We start from the raw sequence: 13,469 nt of genomic DNA, 5'->3' as shown, positions 1-13,469 counted from the left end.
AACACTTACACATACCCTCAAGCAAAACTACTGATATCTCAGTGGTAGGTGGGCCCTCCACAAGGCACGGTTTCAGTTCAAACAGGCTCTCTGAACTCATATGGGCCCTGTCCCAAATTAATTTTGCTGCCGTTTTTCCCCAACTGGCCTGTTTCTTCAGACATCTCTCTGAATTGGTGGGCCTGCTCCAAATCGATTGGCTGACCCTCTCCCCTCTGCCCCGCTTGACACTCCCTAGCTGATATGAAAGAGCTGGCTTTTTCCCAGCCCCCAGCGATACCTCCACCCAGCCCTGTTGTGGAATTTGACTGGCTGGTAGGGTTTCGCGGTTGCCCTATAGGCCTCTGGTTCTTTTGAAGTCGCCACACAGAAGATGAATAGCTTCCGCCCCTGCACGGGCTTACAGAGGAGATTGGGGGATATTCTCACACCTGCCTGTGCACCCCTGCAAACTCTCCCTGATGTGTTTGGGGAATTGAGCCTTGATGCCAATCGCAGGGCGCAGCGGTGCCCCACACTGCTGCTGTACACCTATTGCTGTTTCACGTGAGCCGCTAGCTGATTTTCTGCATTTTGTCATCTTTCCTGCCACTGTAAACCCACCTCCCTTTCAGCCTCACACAAACACAGCAAACACACACAAACACATGCTGAATTTGTGGGGGAAAACATCCACATTCATTAGGCTAATGCACAGCTGTGGAAAAAAACACATTTTCCTGGTGTTTTTATGATTTATTGTGCGGCAGAAATGTGAAATTGTGTATATGGGATATTAGTTATTTAAGTGATTTAGAGGTTGGCAGAGAGTACTTTTCCTCCTCGCTTCGTGATTTATGGTTATTGCAAAAATGTGAAATTGAGTATATGAGTATAAGCATATTACCTTATGATAATATAAGTAATTGAAGAGATTTAGGAGTCTGTGGAGGCTGGGTGTTGCATACACAACTGGCGCCAGAGAAAATGGAAATGGCAGCTTATCAAGCTGAAATCACTCTCCAAGCAGAGGTGACACATCAGTAAATTTGGCTTTTGTGGCCAGTGGCTTCATATTGTTTGGCTCTTGATATATTTGATGGTATATCAGGGGGATATGAAATTCAGGAGTTATGAGATGTCATATTATTCAAGTTAAGCGGATGTGAAATATGGTGATAGCCAGTTGTGTTAGAATATTGTTTAGATATTTTTGCACACTGACAGGTGGCTGAAAGATATTCCAAAGCTGTGCCACCTCTGTAGCCATAAAATATCCATAGCCATTATATCTGGTTAAGTGCGCTTTCCTTATTATACTTTCCTATTAATCTTGGAGGAACAGATAAGGGTGAGAGGTCAGTCTTAAATGGATTTGGTTTCCTTAGGCTGGGCTCTCTTGAATGACTCTGAGCCGTGCTTTCAATCAGCGCTGCCACCACTCACTGTGGTAATGATGGCCGGAGCTTCATTAAGAAGCTCGTTAAGTCCCCTCGTTAAGCTGCAGGGCCGTTAAGACTTTGATTGTTAATGGCTCTTCGTTAAGGAGAGTGAGTAACCAGGCTCCCATGGTGGTCCTGACCAGCCGGGTGTTTTGGCCAATTGGCCCCAGTTGGCCTCCTCAGAAGATGGAGGATGAGCCCAAACTCAGTACAAGTCAAAATGTAAACACTATTCAATGAACTTGTGTGACCCTGGCTGCAACATAACCCAATTTGTTATAGTAGCAAAACCTGTAACCAAATGCATTTTTTTGGACCTCAGAAAAACTACCGAGTTGTACAATGTAATACAAAAACAAACAAATTCTCATAAACAGATGACTTTTGGAGTTGACCTAGATGAGCCAATCTATACATATTACCTAGACCTATATTTTTCTACAGTTAGTGGGTAAGGGGTGTGTGTTTTTCCCTCACCGGTACTTTCAGGCGGTCAAGCTCACACTGTTTTTCTCGCCTTGCACTGATTGCACACTATTTCCTTCTGTCATTTTGAAATAAAGTGAAATTGAGGCATACACCAGTTTGCCTGAACGGTTGCAACATTGCTTCAGCCAGGTTTGTATATTTCTACTATGACTGCCTGTAGGAGTTGCACAGGGAGGGCATTTGTTTATTTGACTGGAGTACCTATAGATAGTGCACTAACACACTGGGCCGTGAAATCTGATTGAAGATTGATCCTGAGATCGTGTGGGTGCCACGTGTCAATGCAGTCTGACTTTGAATTATTATTTGAATTTACATGGCCAGGTCTTAATTGTCCTATAAATACCAATCCTTGACACATTTCTGGTGGGTGTTGTGTGGGCTCAAAACAAAAACAGGAAAAAGGTTAGGTTTCTTTAAAGGTCTGGTGTGTAACATATAGGAAGATCTATTGTCAGAAATGGAATATGATATTCATAGATTTGTTTAATTAGTGTATAATCACCTGAATATAGGAATCTTTGTGTTTTCATTATCTCAGAAAGAACCGTTTTTATCTACAGATAAGAGTATCCCAGAATTGATACATGGACATCATGGTCATCATGGACCTTTTTAACAAAATATATTTTGATGTGTCACAGTAAGAGAAACACATGTAAATAATACAATTAATGATGTCTGAATTCCATTTAACTGCTTCAAGTTGTGCATGATGGCTTACTGTTACACTGTCATGGCTTACTGGGGCACTTGGGCACTTGAAATGAGCAGTTAATGTTAAATTTAATGTTAATGTTATTAGTGACACCTGTGTTTTTCCTGCTATGACAAATCAAAATATCTGCTGTTGAAAAAAGACTATTGACAAAGTGATGGAACTGACAGGCACTGAAAATGGACAAAAATAAACTAAGATGGCGCTGTTGCCATGACAAGAATATTTTTAAGAAAAGTTATGTGATGTGTGTTATGAGATGATTTGCTGCTCGAAATCTTTTGAAGTCTTTTGAGAGTCTTTGCACTGTAAAAAGCAAAAGAACATTTTCACCTCTGCATCATAATGTAGTCCTCTGTCAGTATGTTTTACCCATAGACAGTTTATATAAATAGTGGACATAGCCTCTGGGTCTGAGAAGTGAAGCCAATATATTAAAACTGCATTCTTTCCAAAGGCGACTCCAGTGGTTGCAAAAATAAGTCAGATTCTAAGTAAGTTTATGAGAAAATGACCCTACTTCTTAATTGATTACTTACCTCAGTAAACAGTTTCTAAATAAGTGTATGGTCTCTGTCACTAGTTTCAAGTCATCTTCAATACAGCATTATGTTCATTTAGTAAATCATGGTCAAAGTAGGGTATGCAATAGGGCGTAGTTACCTCATGATTGACAAGTCGCTACCACAGCGTGTCCTCGGGTTCTGAGTCAGAGAAAGATCAGGATAGAGGTAGAGCAATACATATCCTTCCCAGCTCCACACACTTGTCCTTATATGGTCACTTCTGGCTCCAAAAAGCAAAGATGGTGACGGCCCTAATGCCAAACCCGAGGCTTCGAAACGGTAGCACACAAACCAGTGGGTGACTTCACAGTGGCTACATCCACAATTAGTACTACTGGTTAAATATACAACTTCCTAAGCATAGCTCACGCTCTACAGTCAGTCAGACCAAATTCCAGGTGAAGTACCTCTCTCTGTGTCTGAACTTTAGTTATGGTCACAACAGTTTAGACACAGAGCTAGCATGAACATGCCAAACCTAGTTGTGGCATTGCTGATCAAAGATAACCCGTTCAGCTACATTACAGCATGCATGGATATAGAGAACAGACATCAGAACAGCAATAGGTCTATTTCTAGTTTCTTAAGTGCATCCTGCTCTTACACAACACCCTCTATGTTGGCAAGAGTGCTTTCAGATTTTCCAATTTGCATTGTCATTTTAATAAAGGGATCTTTTGAAGGTGAAGTGTTGTTTAACTTTTGACGTTGTGCCAAATTGTTCACACAGTTTTAGCTTCCAACTTTCAGACAGTCTGAACTTATGATTGCTTTCTTAGCTATAAACAACCTTGTCAACATCCGCACTTATCGTTTACCCCCCGGAAAGCTGGCGTATCCATGCTATTTCCCCCCTTGAAAAATGGCGATCTTCAAAGTAAATGAACATTTCGATTCACAGTATCCATTCTCATTTCATTTCGCAAATGTGCTTAGCTGTTGCCACGCAACAATGCTTTCCTGATCTAAACCCCCATCCCCTCCCCAGCCGGCTCCCCGCTCTTCTCTCTGTCTAAAGTCCCAATGTCACACTTTCTTGCAAGTGGGGGCTAATTTAGCACTCTTTTTTTAAAAACCATAGTTGCTATTCAATCCACGTAGGTGCGGGGTAATGAGATTGAATCTTGATGTGCTGGGTGCATCCCGCTGGCGTCTCTCTCTCGTCGGGGACGGAGGACAGTGTGGAGCCTTCCCTGATATTACCTCTCCCTGCATGAGAAGGCGCTGGTCGCTCTGCTGCTCTGCCATCCCGCCAGGCGCTGATCCAATAAAGCTCAACACAGGGCTGTGATCGATACAGCATGTCCCACTGCCGTGCACCCCTCCACTCTCTCTCTCATACACACCTATTAGTTAGGGAATAATTGATTGGCCTACTGTTCATTATTCCTTTGATTTGGTGCTTTCATTAAATAGCTAGGGCACTGCATGTGCACAGACTAGTAAACTCTTGCCGTCCACAGCTGCTAGGAAGTGAAAAGAGGCTTTAAGAGTGAGCAGTAGAGTGTGTGTTCTGGATATCATTGAGATTAAGGAGATCCTGGTTCATAACTGCTCATACTGCAGGAATAGAGAGATGAGACACAGTACAATGGGAGGAAAGTGTGTGTGTGTATGTGTGTGTGTGTGTGAGAGAGAGAGAGAGAGAGAGAGAGAGAGAGAGAGAGGAGAGAGAGAGAGAGAGGGAGGTATTGTGCGTATTTCTTTTGTCTGCCTCTGTTTAAATTCATTATATCCTGGAGGCATGCAGAGGATAATCTGCTTGTTTTGTCTTCACTGCCTGTCTCGAAAAAACAAACTTAATTTTTAACTGGTGTTCACTCTTGTCTTTCTTTTCCACCCTTTGTGTTCCTGTCTGTCCTTACCTCGGAATTTCTTCCAATTTCTATTTCCCTCTTTTGGTTCTTGCTTTTATTCTGTCTTTTATTCATATTTTTTTCCCTCTCTTTCCATCCTCTTTCACCTAGCTCCACACCGACATGGACAGGAATGATGGACGCACTAAGTATGTCCTGCGAGGCGAGGGGGCGGGTTCGGTCTTTGTGATAGACGAGAAGACGGGTAACATCCACGTCACCAAGCCACTGGACCGTGAGGAGAAGGACGAGTATCGCCTGATAGCCACAGCCACCGACAGGCAGACGGACCGTGCCCTGGAGCCCTCGTCACAGTTCATAATTCGAGTGCAGGACATCAACGACAACCCACCTATCTTTGACGAAGGCCCCTACAGCGCCACCGTGCCTGAGATGGCAAATATAGGTAATGGAAGTAGGGTGGGCAGTGGGAGGGTGGGTTTAAAATGTATCGTGATTTAGTGCACAACATTGAATAAATAATTTAGACATGAAATAATGAATCATATCATGTGTGCATGTGTTGTGTGTGTATACACATGCGCAATAAAAAAAATGGAATCTTTTTATAAATTAAACTTAAAATTCAAACTTCAATTTAAAACTCAAGGTTTTTTTTATTATTAAGTATTAATGTCTTTTTAAAATAGGGTTTTTATTTTATTATGGCATTTTTCCATTTTTTCCAATTTTCCAGCAATTTTATTCATAATGCTACTTTTCATTACATCATGTCAACATGTGCCCCCAGCCTCTTAACAGACTCACCAACTATTTAGCCAGCTAGCTCTTGTTGGCTAGAGCAACATAATGCTAAATTAAAGGTTCAGTGTAAAACATTTATAAGGATCTTTTGAAGTTTGAAACATAATAATATTATCATAATATTGGTATGTTTTCATAAGTGTATAATCACCTGAAAATAAGAATTGTTTTGTTTTTGTTACCTTAGAATTAATCTTTAATATCTACAGACGCTGTGGGTTGCCTTCCATGGAGGCCGCCATGTTGAACCGCCATGTTTCTAAAGTAGTTCAGAACTGACAAACCCAATGGCTCCAGATAGGGCCACCGTAGTTTCTCCTTGTGCTTAAAAGGGGAGGGTGAAGGGAAGGAGTTGCAATCTGCAAATACAATGCCACTAAATGCTACACACTGGACCTTTACACATGCTTCTTAACTAGCCAGCTAACTAGCTGTGTGGGCCTGTGAGCTTGGATTAATTAGTCAGCCTTAAAATGAAAGCAACTGTTAGCAGCTGTTAATTCAGTGTTACCTCTGCACCGCTGTGATTCTGAATATTATTCTCGGAGAAAGACACACAACTCTAGGGACTGATTATGAACACAGCCAAATTGTTGGAGCCAAATGGATGGGTGGAGGGCACATGTGATTAGCTGAAACTGGCTAAAAAAAGGTATGTTGAAATAATAATGAGTTCCATTTTAATGATAATGAATCGAGTTTTAAAAATGTATTAAATCATTTAATAATTTATTGCTTTTGTACTTTATGTATTAATAACATTGTTTATTTTATTACAGTATGTCTTATTTACTCATTTAATATCGAACGCTCTGGTTCTCTGTAGTACAGAACACATATTTCAGCTTTGGATAGTTTTCTAATTCCTGTGTCCTCGTAGCCACAAAAAAAATTATTGTACATAAACTAGATTTATCTACAAGGAAAGCTGCTCAAAGCTGTCCCGTAATATGATCACCTGAACTTTATGCTGTGATCTGACTTGCTCAGTAGTCCACATAAACCCAATTTGTTGCATCTTTCTCACAAGTTATAACATGAAATAAATTGCTATCGCAGTGCCATCTGCCATCCAGACAGCAGTGAATAGCTACATTTTTCATGATAGAAAGATGATTATGTTTAATCTTTGGACCAGAAGAGAATATGGAGGTACCATTATTATAGTTTGACCAGGTAACCTTTGTGCAGAGCTGAACATGAGGCAACATAATTACAATCGTGGATTTGGGGAGGCTTCTTGGTTGCTCATTTGGCTGACAGACAGAATTCAGCCTGGAGTCTTTGTCACATGCCACACGCATCTCTTTATCCCATCCTTCATGTCCTTCCTCTCTGTGATTGCGTAATTATAAAAAGTAATCTTAATAGCTGGGATAAGAACTTACCTTGATTGAGTGTGTTATGAATTCACATTTTGTATACAAACTGAGGCTGTAGCATTTTATTGGTTTGGTGTTTAATCAGAATAAAGCACCAGACAGTCACTGCTGTCAAGCTGCAAAATGATGGATGTCCCCCTTGACCACAGCTAGACAGTGTCTTTTTTTATTTCTATCTCAGATGGATGAATTGTCTGAAGGTATTTTATTCAACAGCTTTGAACTGGTAGTCCGTATAGGCTACACAAAAACATTCCTTACACTGAGTAGAATGTTAAATAGTGAAAAATGCAAAATATCAATTATTGGCTGCAAATTAAACCAGTAATGGAGCCACAATCAATGAAAAAAATAAAGTCTCTATTAGAAGAACTCCAATATAAACACTGAAAAGCACTTAAAGTGGGTCATTAACTATCATTTGAAATACAATGAGCATGTTAATGTAGCCATAGGTTCCATTCACAGTGTATTCACATTTTGTGTACAGGCTATTTAGCCTTCATCAAAATGAACCCTTAAATGGGTATTGTATGTTAAGAATACCTGCTCCACTTCAGTAGATTCACTACATGGATAGTTTTCAGAGTACAAAATTGAGTGAGGGAGAGTTTATTTACAACTAAAGATGGAGTCTGAATACTGCATTTAATATCAAAACAACTTTACAGGGTTTTACTCCTGCTGATAAGAATTCCTGAATACTGAATGACTGTTCTCCAAAGTTGTTGTTTTGCGTATCACCACGCTGTGGTCACAACGAATGCATCAATCTCCCGGATGATGTCACTGCTCCACATTTGCACAGATTTTTATAACACCCTGCTTTTATGTGTCACAAACTAAACATTCTATTCTCTCCAGTCCAACATAAAATAATATTAAACGTTTTGAATTATGCAATCATGTCTTGATAAAAGTACATATTTATCAGTTTATTAGTTTCAAAATAAAACTTGAAAGGCCCTAAAAAATTATTTTCTGAATCTGCTTTGCTGGTCCTTCATGAGCATCTTTTCTATTAAAGTTACAGCAGTTTTGTTTTTTACATAATGTCAGAATTTCTTTTTGTCTCTGTGCTCAGTTTGATGTGGGCGGGACTCATTTGGGCAAGTGATGTCACATACATATGCACCAATCAGAATTCAGCAACATTTGAAGGTGATCTGACCCACAGATGAATCTGCCAAACTCATGATGTTTCATTTGCTCTGGCAGATATATATATATATATATATATATATATATATATAAATCCACCTTTCCATTCAAACAGAATTCCACCAGCGTTAGATCTGGTCAGGCCAATCAAAACCATTTATGCAATATCAATATGGGGCAGGATTTATACGATGAGTGACAGAGGAGCATTATTAATCCAGATTTGCAAAGTCACATGTCACAGGTTTCGCCTAACTGATTGATTGTAGGTCTATCCAGTTGTGTCCAGTCTGCAGGTCTGTTCAGGGAAACACACAGGCTCCAGAAACTCAATTAAAACTGTAAAACTCGACAGTGCTGATCAAAAATGAATCAAGATTTTGAAACTGAATTGCCTATTTCTTGCCTCATGCGTTTCGTTGACGGTCTGATTGATTGAAGGTCTATCCAGTTGCGTCCAGAGGCAATTTTGGTACGCTCCCTATGACCCTTGAAAATTTTACAGGAACTGAGAGGTTCATCCTGGTGATGCCAGGCTAGGGTTGATTGGTAGTCAAATCTGATCAAATCAGACCCACACCGTCTTGATGAAGTAGTTGTGGTTTAATTTATTAACTCTTAAATGATCAACATATTTTTCAACTTTAGAGTTGCTTATTTAGTCATGAATATAATAGTTATAAAAACAAAATCACTTTTAGTTTTAAACATAAATCATTATCATACAAATAAACCATTAATTATTATGGTACTAATAGAAATTATGCCTTCTTTTCTCTCATTGCTCAACTGTGTGGTAAATAATCACAAGCACATAAAGATAGCTAATAATTTCATCAGTACATTTTCACCAGTAATGCTATAGCTTGTAAACATACCGTATATATGTACGCACAAGGTGAGACATCATCTGTAACATTAAATGGGCCCACATTCAGACTGGTTCAGTTTTATGCTTTAGTCTTGACAGTTTCATTTTTATTAGTCCAACTAATATTGTATTCTAAACATGCAGCATCTCAGCCTCAAGCAATTGCCAATTACAGCCCTTAATATACTGAAATATAATTAAGTCAAAACAGAGATTAACCTGTTCCAGGTCCAATGGATGAACAACTCATTAATGCACGTCCTTATGATATGTTAATAAGAAGTTTCTGTGATCAGGCCTGTGTTTCTCTTCAGCCGTGTATACTTTAGCAAAGTCACTCTGCAAACATTTACTAATGCTAGAAATCTGGCAACTTTTGCTGGCAGGTGCAAGAGGGAGGAAAGTGAAATACTCCCCTCTGCATACTTTCAACAGAGCTTTGTGTCCATGTAGCACGAGTCAGAATACAAGCCTCTTGGGGTTCCTGCATGCCCTTTTCAGATTGTAACACCTAGATATAGTTTCTAAAGGGCCTTCAGTGCAGTTACAAGCTAAAAGTGGCACAAAGTGAAGGACATTTGTACTGCTATAGTTTCTTTATATGTAGGCCACATGCTTTACTTCCCTTTAACTGTCTCCACTCTTAAAAAATATGTTTTGTAAAAGAACTTGATGTAGATATTTGGTGTTGACCCAACTACTACGAAACTTTACTCACCTTAAAGAGTGAATTTACTTTTAAAAGCACATTATTATCCACCTTATTATACAGCAAATTATACATCTCGCAACATACGGTATATGCCTTTTGTAGAAGTTTTATACGAGTACTGAAATGTACTTGGTCTCCACTTTTTGTTGGGAGCAGGCAGGTCAGGCAGGGCTGTTCAATTTTATTACTCTTTTGGCATGAAATTGCATCTCTGTTTTCGCCTCAGACCAGACAGAGAAAATTTCATGGCTCGCGTTGGTGGATATGTGCGCACAGAGACCTCTCCAAAACCCAAAAATCAAATGCAAATGGGACCACAATTTAAATGCAATGCAGGCAGAATCTGTAATGGGTTAGATTAATGGATAATTTTGAATAACACTGTCACCACAGCTGCTTGTAGGATGCATGAGGCCTTTCCTTTTTGTTGATTAAATACCTGTCGCCATCATATAGCAGCAGGAAAGATGCAGCACATACGTTCCATCTGCAGTCTCTGATTGAAGAGATGTGCAACTTGTAATTATCTACAGTTTGGGCTATTATAATGATAATATGGGTATTATTATTATGGGGAGCTCCCAGGTTTTGTAATGATGTAAGTGGCTGAAGCAGGCTATTGTTATTATCTCAGTGTATGCAGTTGTGGCTTGATTGTTTGAACTAACTGAATACAATATTTTGAATCATTTGAGCATATAAAATATAAGAATGGAACAGTACAAATAGAAACAGCTTGTATTGTGCTACATGAAAAGAAGACATAATCTGCCTATTAGGGATGCTGTCTATTCATATTCAAGGCATGCACACTGAGTTGCTGCTTTGGGATTCTTTCCAGAGAAGAGCAGTATTCCACCAGCCTGGACTTTCCTATCAGCTCATCGTTTGGAAAATGTCTGCCGCTTTTTAACGGGGTGAGGAACAGGCGTGACCTGCCATAACTGAAACCTGCCCTGAGTCCGCGGGCAAAAAATCTATTCCGCCTACTAATTATGTATGTATCCTGCTCCAATCTCTTTTCCATATTGCACTGTGAACCACAATTAGGTGGTCACACCCACCTACGCTTGCACTCCTTGTTCTTACTCGTACCCAGTGTCAGGAAAAGAGAGCTCCCAGTTAGAGAAGCAGCGCACTGTGAAATGCCTTTACCTTCAAAGTGAATAAATTCTACCAACACAACAAAAGAAAAAAAAAGAAAGAAGAAAAGTGGGTTTCTGGGGCAAACACCTTAAAATCCATCATAAGTCGACCCTGGGTTCCTCCGTTGGTTGGAGATCAGTAAATCTGAGGGAGCAGTTTTGAAATTCCTGTTTAAAAACTGTTCTGTTTCCTGTTGGCATTGATGTATGGCAGTGTCTGTGTTTCAGATAATGTTTACCCCCCAAAAAACACAATACATTTTATCAACGAAATTCATGAGAACAGTGTGGAGTCATTCCTTGAAAGTAGAGAAACTGTTGTGAGATTTGGGTGTCATCGCATACAAATCCTTTTTCAAATTAAATAAGAAATTATCATCGTTATTTTTTCAATTCTACCAAATCTACCACATAATCATTATCATTTCCAAGCCATGGCAGAGTACATGTCACAGCCACAGTGACCTGATAATATTTCTGTGACCGCAGAGAAGATATTGTGCGCAATGTGACAAGAGTGCTTGGAATAGGAATGAAATGAGAGGTAAGGGCAGAGATGGGGGGGATTTTTGCACTCATATTGCAGTGAGATGTTGAAGTGACAATAACTGTCTCAGATTGTAATTCAGTGCATGACTGCAAAGAGCCTGTAGGAAACAGTTTGTATGTACAAGAAGTACTCTAATCTCCATTTAAACTCCGCTCTGCCCCTTTGAAAATGGGTTCTACTTTGAGCAGCACTCTTGCCTTTTAAAAGCTGGCAGAATTGCTTTCAGGAAAACTTTCGAATTTGCAAGAAAAGAGGGTATTATTTTAAATAATTCACCCCTAAACTGGTTAGTTTAGAAAAGTTCAGCAAATTTGGCCTGAGGTCCCTACCATCTGCCTCTTAAAGGATTTTTTCCAAACATCAAGGTCCCTCCCGCACTGAATTGTTTAATTCAGATTAGAATAATGACCCTGCCAGCAGCCTGCCGGGGCAGGGCCCAGGGAGAGTGGGTGATGGAGACGAGCACTATTTAGTAATCCTATCAGCTGCCTTATGAGCGTCTGCTCCTCATAGCAGCTCAGTCTTCAGATTGAGTTGTTCAGTCAATCATGGATTCAATATTTACTTGACGATTCAATATTTACCAAGGTGCCTTGGAGCACGTGTGACTGAGGAGATAGTGCTGCTGTGAGCATCCTATCAAAGACTTGTTACATCAGACGTTTAAAAGTGAGGGTGGTAGGGGGGAGATGGGGGCGAGTTGGCGTGTCTTCTACGGCAATGAGACACTGATGCAAGGTGCACTGGAACTGAGCCAGTTCCCCTCTTCAAATTTGTGTCTGCAAAGTGTTTTGTGTTGGTTTCACTTGACTTGCTATAAACATCTTGCCAGATGTGTATCTGGATTCTAGGAGAATGACATATTTAGAGTTTAACCTTGAGTATTAATATTAAAGTGCAATATATTTATATTTCTATAAACATTGGAATAGATTCCTATTCCTTTTCCCTGGTGGACAGATGTCTTATGGTGAGAACATGCATTCCAGATGGTGGCGTAGCAGTGTGAATGTTTGATCCTTGTGGAGTGTTAGTGGCTGTATAGCACCGCTGGCAGGCTGCATACCAATAGGTTTGCCTCCGCCTTGCACTTGTTGCATCAACCTCAGAGCCAAACTGTTTGATCCGAAGTCTGATTAGTTTTTACTACTGTCAAAAGAAACAATTCTGTCTACTTATCTACTTATGTCCCCTTGCACATATCTATAATATCTGTAGTGGAAAAAAGCCTAACACATAAAGGGATTCAGTAGCAGACACTTTGTAGTCTGTGTCAGTCTGCAAGTGGAATGCTTTGAAATGAAAACTGAAAGTGTAGATAGTACTGGAATAATGTTTTTTTTCTGGCTGGCTAGAAAATGTGTGAAATGGAGACAGAAATCAAAACTGTGCATGGATTAATCATAATGGCCAAACATCTGAAAATGAAGGTAAAGAGATAAAAAGGGTGTCTACTCTCCTCTCTACTTCTCCTACTGTGTCTCCATGTACTAAGTACACAGTACTGTGTACTAACAGTTATTCTATATGTTTTTTTTCCAATTAGTCAACTAGCAATCACAGTACATGAAATGATGCATCACGTTCAACGGCAGCTTCAATCTCAGATGTAAGCTTCAGTTTTAATTTCATTCTTATTTTTTTGTTTTCAAAGATCTCCCTAAAGCAATCTCACAACCATCAAACGCGTGTTCTTTGCATTTACCTGCAGGTGGGAGCTGCTCCCTCAAAAATCAAGCATTAGCTAGAATGCATGTTTACCCTTCTTGAGTGTAGTTTAGTTTATTTCAACTTGGATTTTTGTAGGTTTGACAATTATCAGTCATTGTAACA

The 13,469-nt window shown here is 39.8% G+C and overlaps 1 protein-coding gene across 5 annotated transcripts in view; it reads left to right on the top strand.

Moving 5' to 3' along the window:
• Nucleotides 1-13,469, top strand: part of LOC127363499 (uncharacterized) — a 146,445-nt gene that overhangs the window by 68,661 nt on the left and 64,315 nt on the right. For all 5 annotated transcript variants that reach the window (XM_051400033.1, XM_051400009.1, XM_051400026.1 and 2 more), the window contains one exon: nt 5,162-5,456. In XM_051400033.1, the coding sequence (XP_051255993.1) occupies nt 5,162-5,456 (295 nt within the window). The remainder of the gene's footprint in view (nt 1-5,161; nt 5,457-13,469) is intronic.

The sequence above is a fragment of the Dicentrarchus labrax genome, unplaced genomic scaffold, assembly GCF_905237075.1.
Source record: "Dicentrarchus labrax unplaced genomic scaffold, dlabrax2021, whole genome shotgun sequence".
In the NCBI taxonomy this organism is placed as follows: domain Eukaryota; kingdom Metazoa; phylum Chordata; class Actinopteri; family Moronidae; genus Dicentrarchus; species Dicentrarchus labrax.
This window is presented reverse-complemented; position numbering and strand designations above follow the sequence as displayed.